At 41.7% G+C, this 20,896-nt stretch overlaps 1 protein-coding gene across 2 annotated transcripts in view; it reads left to right on the top strand.

Annotated features, from left to right (window-relative positions):
* BBOX1 (gamma-butyrobetaine hydroxylase 1) overlaps nt 1-20,896 on the top strand; it is a 62,985-nt gene that overhangs the window by 22,224 nt on the left and 19,865 nt on the right. For both annotated transcript variants that reach the window (XM_067532068.1, XM_067532067.1), the window contains exon 4: nt 19,014-19,212. In XM_067532068.1, the coding sequence (XP_067388169.1) occupies nt 19,014-19,212 (199 nt within the window). The remainder of the gene's footprint in view (nt 1-19,013; nt 19,213-20,896) is intronic.

Raw genomic sequence — 20,896 nt, 5'->3', positions numbered from 1 at the left:
AGATCAGAACATATTTCCTGGTTATCATGATGATTAATGTGGAAAATATTTAGTACTAAAAAACCAATAGGTGAACCTTCTAAGAACCAGGGGGCAGTTCCTCAACTGGTATAAATTGTCATAGTGCCATTGATTTCAATGGCAATGGGACTATGATAGATTATGCCAGCTGAGGACCTGCCTCCTAGATTCAGTGATTATGCATTGGAATATGCAAAGGGGCAAAATCCTGACTGCCATTCTCTTGCAAATGGTCCCATTTTCTTCAGTGAGACTACTTGTGTGAGTAAAATTAACAGAATGTTGTCAAGCAGAAGTTTAAAAAATATCAAAGTAATGTTCATTGGCTCTTTAATGACAGAAATAATTAAATTTTACTGTTGTATTAAAGGTAGGAAAGACATATTATTTCTAGTGTAATTGTTTAACTGTTTAGAATAATACAGAATCAATTACAGCATTCAGGATGTAAGAACAGCCATACTAATGGTCCATCTCGTGGCCAGTAACAGATACATCAGAGGAAGGTACAAGGAAATCCTTTATTTGACAATTATATAATTTCAGATGATTCATGTGTTTAATAGGTTCTTCTTCAGTCACTTGCAAGTCAGATAGCTCATAAAACAAATTCTTTTTTTTTTTTTCCTGAAGAGCATGTGCAAGATTCTCTGTTTGTTTCTACTTGGTAGAGCATCTGTATTAACCACTGAGCATATGTAGGGCATGGGAGATTTCCCCACTCATATTATAATGTATTTTTTTTTCCAAAATGCAGACTGTGCACCAATAATTTCTCTTCATTCTCTTTCCACAAACCATATTCTAAGCTTGAGATGTTTTTCTGTATGGATTGAATTACTTGGCCCCCAGTTACACAGTCAATCTTTATGGATGAAACATAACACATGTAGCTATCAGCACAGATCCAATCAGTGATAGGAGACTGCCAGAGTTACTGCTTCTCTTCAGATCTGTCTCTCCGCCCCACAAACATATCACCTTTTTCTGGCCCTTCTGGTTCCTACTCCTAGTTTCCTTGTCCAGCCAGTCACAGTGTCTCCTGCTACCTCCTTTTCCGATTTCAGAGTCATTATCCCCCAACTCTTAGTCCCCTCCGACCAACCATTTCTTCAGTTCACTCCAACTCCAAGTACCAGTTTCAGCATGGAAAGTTTCAGTCCAAATGGTTTATCGGGCAACCTTCATAACAATCTCCCCACAAAACAAATCATATATATAAAAAATATGACAGCATAAATAAAAGGGAGGAAGAAAAACTATTTGCTACTTTCTAGAAAGGCAGATAGCTGTTGTGCGAGTCAAATCTTGATCCCAAGTTTATTTACACTAGTAAAACAATAATTGTTTCAATTTAATATCTATGAATGGAGAGAGTTACAAAATAATTTAATTACAATAAAGGCACTGTATTAAATGTGTGTAGCAGCATTCTGTAAGGTGCACTTGCAGCAAATTGAATTGGCTTTAATAACTATACTTATTTTAAACGTAAAATTTAAAAACCAAACCAAAATGGGTCCAGCATTCTAAACACTGTGTACAATATTTTAAAGCAGTGTTTTCTGTAATTGTGCCTACTTTGGAATCAAATGAACCAGTAGTTGTAAAGTATAAAATGCAGTCTGACCCATAATTCTAAATTTCAACTTGCATATACTGGTAGCATAGGCAGACTCCTAAATTAAAATAACATTTAACATCAACAGTTACCAGACTCCTGAAAGTAGCCTGCTGAAAAACTCTGTTTTGGGTTCCATGATTAATTTCCTGTCTTTGCACTTTCTCTTTGCCTTACCATTCCCTTGAGTTCTTGGCTGAATGCACTATAGTAATTAAAACTTAGGTGATATCCATTTCAATTTTCTCTAGTAGAACTGGTCCTTGTGGGATAAGTTTTTTAAAAAAACGATTCTTGATTAGTTTAACAAAGTTATCTTGTCAAAGGGATTATGATGTTACAATGCAGATCAAATTCTCACGTTTGTTACTCACAAGGTGTTTGTGCATGCAGTAACGAACAGCTACAACAGTGCTTTTTGTCTGAGAAAATTGATGATGATGATGAAAATGGCTCTACAAATCTTAAGAAGTAGAGCAATTTTGAACAGATGGTTCCCAAAGAGATTCTTCCCCTAGCTGTGCCATGTGGCACAGCACAGTAACTATGTAAAAAATGAGAACAGTAAGGGTTAAAATAGCTTGCTTTTTCTAAAACTTCTGTAGTATTGGTATAAATCATGATTTCAGTTTGTTACAAAATTAAATAGGAACCAACAAGTATAAATATTGAGCTGATCCTCAGTTAGTGTAAATCAACTTAGCTTCATTAAAGTCATTAGAGCAATGCAGATTTATATCAGCTGAAGATAAAGGCCAATAGTTATTATATTTTCTTATTTCTCAACTGTTATTTTTAACTCTTAGAACTTTTGATACATTCTGTACTCCCAACCAAATAAATGTTTAAGAGGATATATCTATATCTATCAGTGCACTCACTCATGTCAATTTACGTGGGCCTGATTCTTCTCTGACTTCACTAGTTTTACACTGTTGTAGCATCATTGACTTCCCAGGAGTTACTCCTGACTTTCACTAGTGCATGTAAGAGGAAAAGGTTTTCTCAGCCCCTGCATTCCATGTCTGGAGCATGCTCAGTGCAGGCAGAATCTTTGGAGAATTTCATCACCAAACTCTAATAAATCTCTACTGAGCATATGCAAAAACTGAGATTTTTCAAAGGTTTATAACTTGGCCAGATTTGGGCTGTTTTTAACAGGAGTAGCAAAAGGCACAATCTTGGACACCAAGATGACTCTCCTGCCAAATTTCAGCCATTTCTCCAAAGAATGGAGGTGCTTAAATTTCTCAACTAAACAGCTGCACCCTTTTTTTTAACATGGCAAAACTGTGTATTATTCCCTAAGTTTATTCTCAGAACATCTGAACCAGTTGTGCTGAAATGGGTCAAGTTTGGCAAAGTTATAAGCAACTAAAAACAGGTTCTTGTAATGGAAAGTATCAGGCGACCTTAACAATAGGAGTGCTACTATCTCTGCCTCTAGTAGTGGTGCTCAGCTTTTCTGGCTGTGCCCCCCGCCTTACCAGTAATGGAATCTGTCCACACCTCCCTACCTTCCCCCCATTACTGCACAATTAGCTCAGCAGAGGAGCTTGGGCTGAAGGCAGAGCTGGGGGCAGGACTGAGGATGGGGAAGGATCTGGGGCTAGAGGTTGAGCTGGCCTGGGGATGGAGAAGGAATGAGGGCAGAGCTGGGCTGGAGGCAGAGCAGGGGGCAAAGTGGGGCCACAGCTGGGGCCAGAGTGGAGCTGCAGCTGGGACTATAGCTGGGCTTGGGGTGGACCTGTGCTGGAGGTGGAGTGGAGCTACGGCTGGAACTGGAGCTGGGCTGGGGGCAGAGTGGAGCTGCAGTTGGGGCAGAGCCGGACTGGATGGTACTCCCTCCCCACCCCACATAGGAGCTGGCCTGGGCCCTGCCACACCTCCCTCCTCAATATTCCTCTGCACCCCCATAGGTTGGCATTTCCCACAATGTGGGACCAGTGGCCTATAGTCAGTAAATTGTAATGAATGTGGACAGGAGAAACTGATAGTACCGGCCACAGTACACAGAAGCAGCATGCAAACTTCATCATAGACCTCTGCCGGAAGTTTTAACCAAAGAACTATTTAATCTAACCGAGTTTTCCCTATGTTTGAAGCACATTTTTAGTTTTGTCATCTGTAAGTCTCACAGTCTGCATATGGATAAAGGAAGGGAAAAATCCGGCAAGAGCAGTGTTACCTAGGCTTTCGTACATGTCTATCTTAATTGTAGTGTCAGAGATGACCCTTTGGCACCCATCCCTGGATAGAGTCATCATTATTATTTTCTTTTCTCTTGACTTCTTCCCTCGCCCATTGACTTAAATTGGTCTTAGTTTCAAAGGGAACAATCTGTTAGCAAGAGATACATGTCAGTTCCTTCATTGTGAAGATTCTGCCTTGCCTGGCACAAATTTACTGTTCTGTTTGCAAGTTATTTTAAATATGACTGTGTTCTTCGCTGTACTGCATGGATGGAATTTTCAAAGGTCCTCAGCATTGGCCTAAATCTGCTCCCATCGAAATATGAGTTTTCCCAGTTGTACCAGGGTTAGGTCAACCCTAAGCACTTCTGAAAACCCCACCCTATATGTTGTGGACATAACTCGAACCATAAGTCCATGTGGAACTGATCTGTTTCTGTTTGTTACTAATATTATATGTTCATGGAGCAATTTTCCAAGGAAGAAGGCACAAAAAAGAGTAAGTTAGAAGAATTCTATTGCTAGCAAATGAGTGAGTGAAATTTTCTCTCCGTAAATGTAATGAATACTGCCTCCAAAGGGTTCAGGAGGAGATTGAGCCATGGCTTCCCATTCCACACCAGCTTACTACACTGTAGGGAGCAGACAGCAGTATCTGCTCTCCCCCTGATCCATAAGCAGCTTGGGAACAGATTGTGCCTCCTTTAGAGTACCAGCCCTTAGTCTGTTCAAAGGCTAAATGTCACAATTTGACTCTTAAATTGAAAGCTCTTTGCTGAAAGGAATCCATTTATGTTTGAATTAGGAAACACCAGGCACATTCATGGTGCTATGAAAGTATAAAATAATAAATACATCATTATAAATAAATGAATAAGAATAGTTCCTTGTGGGGGTCAGGAAAATTAAATAAAATAGGAGACTTTAAGATAGCAAAGTGTGATTGATCTTAAATATTTTACAAGAACATACCCATTGATCTCTTTTTTTCTTTGGAAAGCCCGAGTTAAAGGAAGAGTCAATGAGACATACTCAACATTACCAGTGTCTCAAAGGAAAATGAATATCAGAGGCATTCACAGACATTACCAAATTTCTAAACAAAAATTTTGACTTAGAAATCATACCTCTATCTTGAAATTTTCCATTTTGTGTAGTTACAGGGAACACTTAAGATTAGTGTAACTGACAGAAATAAGTGAAAATGATATTTTTATCTATTTTCAGTTTATTTTGTATATTTGACAGCACTTTGTACATAGTCTCCTTTTGCTTTTTCTACTGCAGTCAGAAAGTCAGCTTTTCCTGCAGCTTTTGTGGGTCTTTCACTCAGCAGCAGGGGAAAGCAAACAAAAAAAATTCCATAAAACCAGAGATACAGGTAAGTGTACTTAGGGTCAGGGTTAGTAAGCTACTTTTAACTCATTTTTTTTTTTAAAGTGACTAGATTTTAAGTTGATGGTGTCCCTTTAAATCCTATGAAACTAGAACTTCACCTTACTGACAGTAGTGGAGAGTTTCCAAAAATCTCTCTAATTATAGTAACAACAAAGTGCCAAGCCTAAATTTAGGCTCAGAAATCTTGAAACCAATTCTAGTACTTCATCTACATTTATGAATATATTCCATTGTTTGTAACTGCTGTAACAAGTAAATTGGTGATTTGTATCTACATAATTGCCCAGCGTTTTTGCCCAGAGTATTTTCTTTCTAACTCAATTCACTATTCCACATCAGATTAATTTATATGATTGCTGTCAGACATCATGGTACAAAAAATAAATAAATATTTCTAGCATTATTCACCTTTTTAAAGATAACTCTGAGATGCAGTATGAACAATTGATGTAATTTAAGATTGGGAACACTGCCTCAATGATCACCATTATACAAGATTGCTTCCACATCCCAGCAAAACTTGGATAGGCTTTCAGAGGGACTGAATCAGACTTGGGGCTCAGGAGAGGAAAATCTTGGCAAGATCTATGGAATATGTAGAGATATATATATATATGAATTACTGCTCAGTCACAGCCCACAATCTACTGCCAATGCTGTCCAATCTGCACTGCTGAATTTAGATAAGCACTTGTAGACTATTGTTGGGATATTGTATTAGGGGCCAAAAAAACTACTTTTCAGCTAATGGAAAAACTGCTTGAGGCTCATATCTGAAGACGTTTTTCCTATATCTTCTCTTGGTGACCTTTATGCTATTACCAAGGTCCTTCATCTCTTTTCAGAGGCCTCCTTGTCAGGCTACAGAGGCTTTCCACATTGTGGCCAGTTTGGGACAGTTATAGCGCACTGCTGTATGGCTTATCGTTTACTGAGCCTGTCAGCAGTCTCCAGTGGCTGCTCTCCCACTTCCTACTACTGACTGATATCTTCTTCGATCAGGAACATAGTGTAACTTGGGAATTCCCTTGAGAGAGAGATTGCAAAAGTGTTCCTGGCTATTTCCTGCAAGGAGAACCTTGTTCGTTTTAGGATGGACCACATAAGTCCAACATGAGAATTTGTGCAATAACAACATGTGAAACCTTTTCCTCAGGCCACATGTCAATTGCATGTCTTATAGTTATGCAGCGGTTGTAACAGAAGGAAGCAAAACTGAATTTCTCCATATCTCAGAGTTTTACAAAGGAGGCTGAGTATTTTTATCCCCCTGTTTTCTTGGTGTGGACATGGAGGCATAGAGAGATGAAGTGATTTACTTAAGATTAACTAGTGTGAGAGTAGCAGATTTCTGGACAGAACCCTGGTTTGCTGAGCCTATCTATCAGAAGAGTGTAAACATTTTTGATTGTAGAACATTTACATTTCAGGTAATTCATCAAAAAAACCAGACAGTATCTCAGAGTCAGGAACACATGGTATAACAACAAAATAACCTAAAAGACTCCTCAACCTGGCAATTTGGCTAATTAAGACAACATTTCCTATGTAACTCTGTTTTTGTGGTAAGGATGTGAGAAATTAAAATAAAAACAGTGAAGAAATAAGATAACTGAAACATTTATTAGGTCAAATTATCCTTTCTTTGGGTAGGATCAGCACGCTGCTGCACCATTCCATGCACAGAAGAAACCAGCTATGTGTGCAGATCTCCCCTCCTACATGAAAGAGGAAGGGTTTAAGCCACCTCCACAGAGCTGGGCAGGACAAAAGAAGAGTGAGGGTGGCCAGGGTGAGGTGCATTGTACCCCATCCAACCTGGTAGGAAATCACTAGAAAAGTTCATACAACTTGGAGCTATATTATTTTTAGGTTTAGCCCCCCTCCTGGGGGAAGCAGTATTCAGAAGAGTCCCTTGTAAAGCAGTTCCAATAGACTGAGCACCCGCCAGAGGGTGGAGTGGGTGCAGTTTCACGTTAACTGCACCTGAATCACCCTATCAGGAGTTCCCAGTCAGGTCTCAGGTCTCCAGCCATCACCTGTCTCTAGGCAGGGACCCTTGTCCCACTGCCTTTTGACTGGAGGCTTTAAGGCTGCACAGCTCCCCGCACAGCTGTGATATCCTCAGCAAGCCAGTCTGCCTAATGGCCAGCCCTTGTGCATTGCACTCTCTTTCTCTTCCCAAGTGCTATGACTAGTGTATTGCCAGCAGTTACAAGTATCACATTCTGGAGTGCAGTCCAGACCCGTGAGAGGTTGTATTGCAATTGTAGGTGCCACACAATGCTTTGCTGCTGCAGCTGCCACCTGGGCCCTCATAAACCACCTTCCAGCCTGCAGGTAACACCCTGAGCGTTTGTGTATAGCTGCAGCCTGCCAGCAACACCCCAGTTACAGTCTGGCTTCCACCAGCCTTGGTTACTACTTGCAGAGGGACCCCAACACACTCTCAGTCTCGAATTTTCCCCAAAATGTGTACTCTGCACCATCCAGCCCTTCCTTGGACAGTTCAGATATTAGAGGTCCATTGCTGTTGTAAAGGGTCAATGTACAACAGTTTCCTATTTAATTGGAGTTACCAAACAATTCAGTTAAAACACAACAGTGGATTAGTTTTGATTAAAAAATAAAAACAAGTTTATTTAACTACAAAGAGAGAGATTTTAAGTGAGTACAAGTATAAGGCATTAAAGTCACAAAAGATTACAAGAGAAATAAAGATAAACACTTTCTAGTAACTGAAGCGTAACAAACTAGACTTGATTCAAGGTAAAATCCTTACCACTTGTTCCCAGAAACATTGCTGATTCTCAAGTCTGGATCTGCCCCAAAGTCCAAACGGCTGGTTCTTTTGTCTTTTCTGGTGAGAGAGAGAGAGAATATCTGGGGTATGTTACCCTTCTCTTTTCTAGTTCAGTTACCCTTTGAAAACCATTTCCCTGAGAGTTACTCCCAGACAAAGTTCTTTCCAGCTGTGAGGATGGAGTCATGGGGTCTCATGGTGAGAGAGGTTCCATGTTGTTCTTTGTTAAAATGCAAATCAGTCTGTTCCTGCCCCCCTTCGCTGCTAAAGAATGGCCACTTGACCAGTGATTGCCAATCAATTTTGATGGCATCTGGGTAGAAGCGTCAGTTTGTTCAAGAAACTGGTTTACCCACTCCCCAGACTTGTTGGTTAACACATTTCAGTCTTAACTTCAGTTTATGTTAATAACTTTATATATGTTGCTAGATGCATTTTGCCATGATATTATTGACCAGTGAGTTATTAGTTTTCAAATGATACCTTCCAAGGCATATTTTGTACAAAGATTATTACAGTAGTGTGTAGGGTATGAATACAGGGGAGCATTCGGTCACAAGTCACCACCCAGGTCTTTCTATGCAAGCAGATTTATTCTTAAGGTAAAAGCATTACAGAGAAAACATAAAAAAAAACCAAAAACCAGATTTTTGTAAACACACTTCGCATACCAGGAGTCACCCACCAGTCTTATGGGGCCCCAGTAAGCCAAAGTCTTTCCAGCCCTTCCACAAGGGTTGGGGCCGTTGAACAGAAGGCCTGTCCATTTTCTGGGTCAGAAATGAGGCCCTGAGGCAGTTTAAATGTAGCCTTTTTATGTCAAAAGCCCTTTGCCTGTTCATCTCTGGAAAACCCGTATTGAATCAGTATATGCAGGTCTCTCCAGAGGGGGATGGTACCTCTCTGGAGGTGTTTACAACCCAAGTGATTCACATACCTTCCCCTGCTCTTAGTTCCTAGCAGAGCGGTGGCAACCTTCCTCCCTGAAGTTGCATACAATCCTTGGCCCAGAGTGATACATGAACTTACCGTAATATTGTCCCCAAATATAATGCATGGGATTGCAGTAACCGTGACAGCAGTATCACAGGTTCTCTCTCACAGAGACCTCTCACAGACTTTGCTAGCCCTGTGGCAGTGCACCCTGATGCTCCAATTGGGGTAAATTCGGCAGGGATACTTTCCCAAAAAACTCTCCTATGAATTTTTCCATGTCCTTTTATGCCAGTGCAGTTCCCTAAGTTATTTTCTCCACTGTTTGCTTCAGTTTAATTTCAATGACTCACGTGATTGGGCTTCTATCATTTGCCCAATTTAATACGATCTATCTCAGTATGAGGAAATAACCACCAGTTGCCAGTACAAAATAAATAAATTAAAAGATTTTTCCTGCAATTTTCTGCAATAATAATAAAAAAAAGAATCCAGCTGTGTAATAGAAATGTAGCCAAGCAATCTTGGTAGATGGGTGTAAGCAAAATCGGGACAATACAAACCTAGTTTGTGTAATGCACGCACACACACACATAGAGCCAAGAAGTGACATGATTACTGTTGCACTGAAACGTTTCTGTTTTTCTCTTTTCCCTGTTATTGCTGATAGAGAACATAGGGAATTTACTAAGGACTGTATCCCGTAACTCTTGTCATTAAGAGAGAGAGAGTTGGGTACTGATACAAAAAGTGCCTCTACTAGTGTCCTGTAGGGGATAACTACAGTATTGTCAACCCCAAATGTTCAAAAATCACGAGTCAGGCCCTCAAAGATAATCATAAATTGGGTTCTTTCTATTTGCCTTCTGGTGTCTGAGACTTTAGGATGCACTCAGGTCACATTTTCAACTTTTCTCCACAACCATGTTGAGCTAGAAACTTCCTTTATTTCTGAAAGCTTGAGATTTCTCAAAGGCACTTGTCTCTAAGAGCTGGAGCTTAAAGTAAAAACCAAGTGTCACAAGACTCATGAAAAAATCACAAGATCTGGCAATACTTTAACTAAGCGTTTGTCTTCATTGCATTGTTAGCTCGAGCTGTGACTTGAGTTTTACTCCTAAATTAATGCTATGTCCATGCTGACGGTGGCAAATTTGCCATCGTCAGATCGATTTATCCGGTTTGATTGAGCGGCAGTGAAGACACGCTTAATCGATCCCGAAGTCAATCTAGTAAAACCACCTCTCCAAAAAGCATAGCACTGCGTCAACGGGTACGCATTTTCCGTCGGCGCAGCACAGTGGAGACGTAGTGCTAAATGGAAGTTACAAAGTCGACGGAAGTTATGCAAGCTACTCTGTGTAGCTTGTGTACCTCTCATCAACTGCCACTGAATTTCGCCGCCAGTGTAGACCAGGCCTGATTCCTGTCCTCACACAAAAGTCTCTACCTCAAGTTACGTGATGCTCTAAACTCAAACTAGCTGGTTGTCAAAGCTCACATGCTGCTGTTGCTGGAGCTAGTAATGCAGTGGGAATATAGGAGTTTGAGTTACAGCAGCTCATCTGCTACTAATCCAGTCACTCTGTGTAGCTTGGGTGTTGTTTCACAGAGTGGTCTGGTCATTCACTCGAGCTAAACTAGAAGAAGTGGAGTGACACTGATTCGAGCTGACAGCTGTAGTGAAGACAAGTCCTAATCATCTAGAAGATAATTGCCAGACTTTGAGCATATCAGCATTCTTTTTTCAGATATATCAAGGGAAAGATTGAGGCTCAGCCTGGGGTTGTTGATGACTGCGCTGCCCCTGCAGTATCCATGGGAAGGGATTGTGACACCAAATCACAGTTCCCCTCTGCTTTCCTCTTGCTCCAGGGAAAGTGAATTACTGCAGCCTTTTAAAGAGTGTACCTTACTTTCTTTTCTTTCCAGTGCAGCAAGTAGAGAGGTGTGAGCCAATGCTCAATCTCTCATCCCAACTACTTGCTTGCAGGGGCTTGTATCCACAGAGCAGAACATAGGATTCAGCAAGGGTGAGAGGAGGGAGGGGAGACTGACTCCTTTTCATTCCCCTGCTCAGCTGAGTAAAACGAAGACTCAGTTTGGCCCATAGATGTGCATAGAACACTGTCTCTGAATTGATTGGTTAGGCCCATTTCTGCACTGAAGCCTTCAAGTGATTGGCTGACTAGTCATTTGTAGATTGAGGGGCAGTCAGATGGAAACCTATATATTAAAACAGCCCATATTTTGACTGTGACCCACGTCCTCACCTTTAGCATGTTGCTTGTTATGTTAGATTGAAGGCTTTTGGGGCAGAGACTATAATTTCTTGTATGTGCGGACAGCAACCAGTACATTGTGAGTACTACCAGAATACAAACACTAAGTAACATTGCAATGGATTCAGGAAGCCAGCTAGGAAAGCATGAACTGTATCATTCCCTTATGTACTCAGTGATGGATGTTATGTAACCAAAGACATGGATGTCTATTTAGATTCAGTTTACACAACAGGCAGTGTTATAAACTCACTCATCACAGAACGAAATTCTTGGTAAGGTTCCCGAGAGTTACTTTTGAGATTAACTTTCTTCATGTATAAATAATTGGAAAGGTTTTCCCTCAGGAGATGTAATAATCTCCTTTCATAGGTCGCAGGAAACAGAGCATCTGCATTCTTTTACTGAGCGCTGTCTGACAGGGAGTGCTTCTACAACCACGCAAGCTAGCTCAGTTGTTCTGCTTTACATCTTTATTTGTGAACCAGTGTGTAGGGTACGCAGGGGCAAGAGAAGCGTGCAAATTGTCTCCTCCTTTGCATATGCTGTATAACACTCTGTCTCAGAAGTGGTTCTTGCACTCAGGGGAACACTGAAACTGCTCCCTTGGAGGGCCCTGAGGATCACATCACCCCAAAAGGGGCCAGCAGGAGACACGGCCATGGCAGATTCCCTTCTTCACACCAGTCCACAAATTGAAATGTGTGGGGGGTAGAAAAGGCTGAAGCATGCTCAAGGATGGTGCACCCTGCACAATCCCCTGCAACCTGGGCTGCTTGCAGGCACAATCTCTCAAGGGAGTCAAGCCACAGCCTCTCCATGTGTTCCCCATGGACATGTACAATGCTGCACTGTCCCTTGATCAGGTTGGCAGCTGAATGACACAGTTCTGTCCTATTCTTCCTGTCCTATTGCTACAGTGCTCATCATTGTTGTACTTGGTACATGTTAAGAGAAATAGAATTTTGAATCTGGACCTTTATGGCATTTCATACCATCAGAACTGCCAAAAAAAAAAAAAAAAAAAACTGAAGTGAGAGAGAAGCTCCCTAAATTTCTTGCTTCACTATGTCCATGTGTTCTGAGCAGAGGGAGAAGAGTATTGCTGAAAATGAGAGGACTGGGCTTGATGGTGAAAGGAATAGCACGAACAGAGCTTCCACAATGAGTTGGGAAAGGGACAAGACGAAATCAGGAAGTGGAAGGAGGTGGAAGGCCAGCTATAGGCATGTGTCAAGCCTGTGGTTACATAAAGGTCTGCATTTTAGGTGAACTCCCTCAGCCTACTCTCAGGCCTGGGCTGTATGCTGACTTGTAGTTCCCCTCAATCCTGGAGCACAAGGAAATGGCTGGCTAGAACAAAAAGACCCTGTATAAGATGAAAATCCATCACTGGACACAGGTGAGATGCCCCATGTTCAGGATTCTGGGAAAAGGGAAATCCCACGTTTGGGATCCTTTCCAGGCACTTACACAATGTCAGACTATCTGAAGTGGCTCATGAACATGACTGCCAGGCTCAGGGCACACTGTCAAGAAGCAGGACACAAACCCCAAACTGGTTGTGAGTCCTATACTTAGATTACACCAACCCATTGACAAGTGTGAACTCCAAGCATTACAGCAGCCTAACCATGGAGTCACAGGTGGTCCTCCGGGTACTCTGGTTTATCTAGCCAACCAGGCAAACTTGCCTTTCTGATAGAAAATCACAACAATATGCAGGTTAATCCCATTCCCAATGGACCAGGCGCTTAACTCATGTCAATTGTACCTTAGATCTCTCACCAAAGACAGTGCTTGTAGCCAATCCTGTAATAAACTGACTACAGATTTATTAACCAGGAAAAAGAAATAAGGGTTATTTTCAAGGTTAAAGCAGGTAACATACACATACAAATAAGATTCTTAGGTTTCAAAAAGTAATAGAAGCTGCTGTAATGTGCAAGCTCTGTTGGCTCTTTAGAGGCTAACCCAAGCCAAGCAGCTCAGGGTTCCCTTGCTTATGCCTAGAAATATTGCCCTCTCCAAATTCCAAGCAGTATAATGATACAGATCCTTCTGGTCAAGGATTTTTGTTCCCTTTCCCCAGAGTTCAAATTGTGATAGAACAAGGGTTTGTGCACATCCTCTCTTCATTGGTATGGAGCAATCAACAAAGTCTTTTCTCTACTGATATTCCACAATGGTTCATCTGGTGTCCATAGGACAAGAGACGACACCTCTTGTGGTAAACTAGTATTTCACACTTGGTAATGCTTCTCTCCTGACTCTGAGCATTTCCAGTTTCATAGCAAACACTTTTATAGTACAGAGAAAGCACTTAAATATTACCTTACAACAGGGGATACAGATATTATAAGTGAGATTAATGCATGCAGCAACCCACAAGCATTTTGTAAAGTGCAAATACTAAACACGTCTCTATAAATGTAATGCCTCTTTTAACAATACGAAGGCCAGGTCCACACTTACCTGGAAATTCAGTGGCAGTCAACGGGAGTTATGCAAGCTACTCAGAGTAGCTTGCATGACTTCTGTCAACTTCATAACTCCCGTTCTACGTGGCGTCTTCACTGCACTGCGCCGATGGGAACTGTGTTCCCGTTGACGCAGCGCTATGCCACTTAAGGCGGTGGTTTTATTGCGTCGACTTCCGGATCAATTGAGTGAGTCTTCACTGGCCACTCAATCGATCCGGACAGCAGCGAATTTGCCACCGTCAGTGAAGACATACCCTAACATACAGGTGAGCCAGACTGGTTCCTACTATGCCTTAGTCAGTGTTCAGTGAGACCTAGGGGCCTTGGCATGAGCTGGCACCTGATCTGCCAGCATCACACACAGGATCTCCCCAAAATGTAAGAGTGTCCCTTGGAAGGAAAGGACAAGAGGGGACAGGAATAGGGAGGACAGGAGCTAAAAGAAGAGCAAAATAAGAAATAACATTTCCATGTTTTTTGTCCTAAATAATGCCCAGATGTGGCTGCACTTGCATGGGCACATGAGAGAGGAGAGAGGATTCAGGGACAGCCAGAATTTATGTTCTCACACGCCCTGACCCCAAGGCACAGGAGAGTCATAGTCAGCTGTGGAGCAAGACACTCCAAAGCTCGCCTGTGGAGGGCCTGGCCATATTCTCATCCGTCTCCTGCACTGGCTGGTCAGTGATGGAGGGATTCCATGTTGCATTGTTTTGGGGCCCGATTCTGCACACATTGAAGTCAGTAGTACAACTTCCACTGACTTAAATGGGTACGAGACCATGGCTTTAAGTGCTGTAGTAAACACTGTTTCTGCATGTCCTCCCAAAGCCGTCCTGGAGTCTTGCTGTCTGCCTTTGTCCTCTGCAAGCACAATGACTCCAAGAGCTGCTGCTCAGAGTCTCCCGCTTTACTTAGTTCTGTCTTTGAATGCCACAATGAAGCCCGAAATGTGCCGTATGTCTTACCGTGATCTTGAATTGAAAAGAACCGTAGTCCAACTTTAAAAAGTTTCCCATGATGAAAAGATGACCTACATATGTCTCATGCAAAGCCTTGTCTCTTGTGAAATATATATTCCTTTGTCACTTGTGAAAAATAAAATTTGTACTGTCTTTTCCAACTATAAATTTGTGTCTGGCTTTTTGTAAATCTTTTTTTATGAACCAGCATCTGAATGTCTGAATGCAGAACACATCCCTCCGCAGAGAAACCCAACAAAAGAATTCAGTGAAGAGACCAGGAGTGTTTTCTTCTAGTCACAGACCATTAATTTACTTTTAATTCATTTTGAATGCAGCTCTCCCATTGGGACCCATATATCCCTCTGTATCAGGAAGCTTATCTGTTCCTGAATTCTCCAACTCAAATACAATATGGTTGCTTTAAGACTCATTGAGGGCTAAAGAAAACAATATTCTTAAAATGGAAATCAACAACCATTACTGAGTTGTTGGATTAGACCAGTGGTTCTCAAATGTTTTATACTGGTGACCCCTTTCACATAGCAAGCCTCTGAGTGCGACCCCTTGGCCCCCGTGGGGTCACTCTCCATTCACCCCAACCCCTGCAGCTCCCCACTCCCACTTTGCCCCTAATTCCTGCACCGCTCTTCTGCGCCACCTGGAAACAGACCTGAATGCAAAGAGCAGCTGGTATTGCTGCTTGCTCCCACCTCCAAAGCTGCTCCTCCACACACCCCTAGGGGGCTGTGAGAAGGGGAGCGAAGAGCAATGTCTGGACTCCCTGCATCCAGGTCACTTTCCCCACTTGGGCTGCATAAGGGAAGCACAGAGAGCACCAGCTCCTGATGCTCACCTCACAGCACAGCCCAGGTGGGGAAAGTGGGCTGGATGCAGGGAGCCCTGGCCTTGCTTCTCGCACCCCCCTCCCCCAGTCCACTAGGGGGATCAGAGAAATGTTGGGGGAGAGGGGATGTGAGCAGTATCTGTGTATCACCGCTCGCCCCCTCCCCTCATGTTCCTCCTCCAGGAGGAAGCAAGGAGGCTCACAGCCTCGCCCCTGGCCGGGGTCAGGGCTCACAGCTCAGAACCCCCACATAACCCCTTGAGGGGTCACGATCCTTAATTTGAGAACCAATGGATTAGACTGTAGGCTTAAGGGTCTGGCATCATTGGAATGTCCAGGCTAGATTTAGGAGTATTTGGGCAGCTGAAACTGTATGAAAGCAGATGAGCAAAGAGCCTTTAATTTTCAGGAGTAGATAGCATTTAGTTTTATTTGTCCCATCAGGTGGGTAAAGGCTGTGCATCACTTTGAAAAATTGGGAAGTTACAGAAGTTTTCTTTCCTCTGAAATAAGGAATAGCATAACACTTAGATGATATCATTGTCCTGCTCCCCCTCGCTTCAGCAAAAACGTCCCCTGGAGACAGACTTTGGAGCTGCTGTGTGGGGTACCGCCACTGGAGTAATATCAGTGAGTGGTACATCTGAGACTGTGTGCAAAGCAAAACAGAATCCTTCTCTCCATGACAAACATGTTGTAGAGCATCTGGGTTGTGTATAAATACCCAAGGGCTCATTGTGTCTTTAAGTCACAGCTCTGGGGTGGACATGATGCAGTGTCTAACCAACCCAGTGGAGCTCCAGCTAAGCCAAGTGCCCAGTCACAGTGGTCCTCAGAGCACAGGGAAAGAATGGCTACTGAGCCAACTTCCTTCAACACGTGGTATGTACTCTCCCCTACCCTCCCATGTTGGTGATGCAAAGGGGGGCCAGCATGGCAATGGCTTATCCCTTCCTGAGCCCACTTTGAAGGGGCCAGTGCGGTAGTTGCCCTTCTTGAGCGCAAGGACTGTGTTGTGCTTGGCCCTTGCACCGGGGTGGAAGTGGAGATGGGCCTATTGTCTATGTTTGTACAGTGGTGCAGTGATTTTCAGATTATAGAAAGCGTTTGTATCTGAATCACGTAGAAATACATGTGAAACATGCAGTTTTGGGCCACCTTTGCTTTGTTATAGTGGGCCCTTTGTTTTTCTTCAGCGGGATAGGGGCTTAGACTGGATCAGGGCTGCATTTAGTCTTAATCCAGCGATGGAGTTGTAGTTGCAGAGTGATAATGACTGGAGATGTTATGCAGAATGTTTATGGGCGCGTTCTCAGAAGTGGGCATGAAAAAAGCATTGCCCGTGGTCCCGCCAGCCAACTCACCTGATCATGTTACCTTTGAAGTGTACAGTGCTGCAATCAACACTAGTCTCCCTCCTGCACTCCGGGAGCACATACTTTAGCATTCTGGCTGCCTTCTGCTTGAGCACAGAAGGGAAAGAACTCCCTGTGTTCTCTGCCCCCACTAATGCACCCAAGAAGGGACAGCCAAAGTTTGGCCTTTTAACAAAAGCTCTTTGAGGCAAGGAGCATGTCTTTCTCTGTGTTTGTAAAATGTAGGATACATTTATGATACTACATTAATAGCATATTTGTACATTTCTTAGTAAAAATATAATAGACATACATTTTGTACAGTATAAGAGCTAGAGAGTAATCCAGAGACTCTCCACTTGGTGCATGCCTATTTTCCTCACTTCTTCTCCTCCATGTAACTGGAAGGTGATTGCATGCACCAGGGTGGATTAAATATAGGGCTCGTAGAAGCCTCTTCTAAGTTTCTCTGTTTAAAATCCATTAAGTATTTAAAAATAGAGAGTGAGCAACAAAGAGAAAGGGAGAGTATTGTAGGTAAATGGGGATCTTGGTTCAAGCAGGTAACTTGGAAAATTACAGACATTGTTGCTTTGCAGGTGCAGTGGTCACCATTAAAAAGTCAATATTTAGCATCAGTTATTACAGTAAGTTATCTGAGATACTGCGGTTAGAATCTGACACTGAGTGAAGTCAATAGGAGTCCCTTTTTTCCTCGTACTTTGAATGAAAGAATAACTACAGTGCCTCAGATACTGTAGCATGATAACTGTTCATTCATAGCAGTCGCTGTTTGTAGCTCTAAAAGAAGTGTGATGGTTACAAATCCAAACATTGCTAGAGGCCTTTATCACCCCATTTTAATTTATTTTCATGTCATTTACCTACAGTTTTTTACCTACAGGATTTTTCCTAGTAAGAACACTAGAAAATGAAGTTATGGATAAATAGAATTCCCTTGCTAAAGAACACTGAAAACTTTTAAAAAGCAGAGGAATGCACAACATTAAAATAACTTTTCATAGTGTTGTCAGCGCTTAATTACATTTCATAACTTTGTTTGTTCTCCGTTGTTTTCAATATCTTCTTAGATGCTAGAAAATAGCAATCATTTTAGACAACGATGTAAAATAATAATAATAATTATAATAATAATATAGGCCCGACATGAACTATCTTCTCTTAGAATTCGTTTCTGATAACAGTGGCCAGAATTTAACTTGTTTTTCTTCACTGAGTCATTACCAAATATGGTGTGTTCTCCATATTCTAATAATGTTACAATTTGTTAATGTCCTGGGCCTAAATTACCATAATCACATCTATGTGAAATAGTATTAAATGTCCACAACAAATCTACATAGGAAGACACAAAAAGGAAGGTAATGTTTGTCCACACATTACAAGCACTCTGAACTGTAGATTTTAACTGTAACTGGGAGTTGTAACTTTGATGTGTTAATAATGAATTTTCTTTTTGTTTTGGATGATGTGTTTTAGACCAAACATTTTTATATTATAATCTAATTATTCTATTTTCAAAACGATACATTAACACATTAATCTTGCCTGTCTTGGTATGTAAATTGTGAGCTTTTCGAGGAAGGGACTCACTTTTACTCTGTGTCCATATGTACCTAGCAAAATGGGGCATCAGTCCGGTCTGGGGCTGTAGATGCTATTATAAAAATATTAGCATAGCATGAAAGAGAAAATATTAAAGAAACTGAGTACTGACAATTTTCACTCTAGTCCATACCTGCAGAGAGAGAGAGAGAGAGAGATTTCTACTTTATGTTTTGCAATATAATACTCCTTTCAGATTATACATGGTTAAATGTCATTTGTTGTTTCCTTGTTTGATGTATTTTGCTTCTAGAAAACAGTTTATTTGTGATATCTCTGTACCAAAGGCTCCACGTGGGTCCAGTTGTGCAGATCTAATTGCAGGACTGGAACCATATTCAAAAATACAAAAAGCAAAGCATTACTTTAAAGTAGTTTAATATCATGACTGTGTCCTAACTTTGAACACGAAAATAACTACAGTGATATAAATAAGAAATAATAAAGATAATAACTAAAAGTTTGCTTCAATTTTTTTTTTGTCTTGCAGAATGTAAATATTGGGGCTCAGATCTGCAGCTCCCAAATATGTCTTTTGAAGAAGTCTTATGCAGTGATGAAAGTGCCGACAAGTGGCTTTCCACCCTTAAAAAAGTAGGAATTGTGTTGTTAACAGGAGCTGCCACTAGACAGGGAGAGTTGGTTAAACTTGGCAAAAGGATTGGTTTCCTGCGTCTCACATTTTATGGGTGAGCTAGTTTTTCAAATGTCCTAGTTCTGCTAGCTTTATAATCGCCTTTGATATGTTACACTTCAGGATGTAGGACCCTTCTTGGGGATTAATTTATGGTAGCTGGATCCGAGTTTTTCTTGGCTTCACATTAGAAAATGAAATCACCAATAACACTCCTGTGTATGAGGGTTGCTTTGCCATGCCAGACGGGATATATGACAAATAACATGGTACCCAGGAGCAAACTGTAATGGCAACAGTGATTGAATAAAAAGAAAAGAGTATAGCAGACTTGAAAACAAATATAAAATGATAATGAATCAATAACAGCAAGCCACGATCAAATACCCTGGATCCAAGCACCTGATCTTTGGATCAGCATTTGCATTCAAACTTTGTGTGTCAAGCCCATTTCTAGTGACGGAAGCAGAGGAGGTTCAAGTGAGATGACTGTCTTTCATATCAGTTTTAAAAACCCACTTCACCACCATTCAATGACAGTTCATTAAAGCTCTGCTCAGAAGAGTCAAAATCAGTCCGGAATCTGCTGAAAGGAGGGTTACAGTGTAAATATATAAAAGATATTTTCAAAGCTGACTAGGCCACAGTGGTTCTAAACGTTTTCCATACTTGGATCCACACCAGTTCTCACCTCCCATCTAGCCAAGATCCCATTTAGCAATATGGGAAGAGTAGCTTGACACCTGTTTGCGACCACCCAGTTGAGAACTCATGAACTAGAGCAGTGTTTCTTAACCTGGGGTTTTAGAGGGGTCGCAAGTGCAGAGCTGGTATTGGGGGTGGCAAGAAAGACAATTGCCTGGAGCCACAGGGGCGCCATGAAACTAAGTTACATGCCTCAGCCCCGTGGGGGTGGGACTCAGGCTTCAGTGGTACAGTAGTTTGGAAAGGTTAAGAACCACTGAACTAGAGGATTTAGACATCAGATTAGTGTTCATGTAAGCACAGACCCAGTGGTCACATCCGTGGTATGTCCCCAACCCCTTTTCTACAGTGGGCCATGCAGGTCCAGTGTAGAACCCAGCTCCACCATGTGCATAGGTGCAGATCACGTGGTATGACCATTTCAGAGCCACCCTCTCTCAGCTAAGCAGAACCCCTGCAGTGATGGCTTTCCATGGTTTTCTCCTACAACCAGGGTGGATTTCAGCCTAAAAACACATAGATACCTACAGTGTTTCATTGACTTTATGAATTAGGGGCCGAAATCTCCAACACCCTAATGATCTGCTAGAGGGGTAAATAAACAATGCTATTAACTAATGTCTTGCTGAGCTCAACAGTCTTCCTCTGTCACCCACCCACTTTGTGAGAATAATTTTCAGAATTCTCATTAGAGCATATTCTTCAATGACTTGTGAAAAAATAACAAACCCATAGCATTTAAATGTTACCATCTGTATTTCTGTCATGTTTTGCCAGTTGTATATTATATCTTGGTGTTTGCATAGCCGCTAAAACCAGGACATCCAAGCTTTTTTACCTGATTCTGATCATACAAATTCCAGCAATACACATATTTTTATTTTGAGTGCCTCAGTTCAAAAGTGAACAATATGGGTGCAACAATGAATGTCTCCTCCTTTGTTGGAAAGATTTAAAATAAATAGGAGAAGAAAAAAATCCAAACCTTGGCTGGAAAGCCCACATTCCTTCCACATTAGAACAGAGAAGCAAAG

This window comes from Emydura macquarii, unplaced genomic scaffold (genome assembly GCF_026122565.2).
Source record: "Emydura macquarii macquarii isolate MOO-44397 ecotype Brisbane River unplaced genomic scaffold, CSIRO-AGI_Emac_v2 contig_3240, whole genome shotgun sequence".
Taxonomy (NCBI): Eukaryota; Metazoa; Chordata; order Testudines; family Chelidae; genus Emydura; species Emydura macquarii.
The sequence above is the reverse complement of the archived record's forward strand: the minus strand, read 5'-3'. Positions and strand labels throughout refer to the sequence as shown.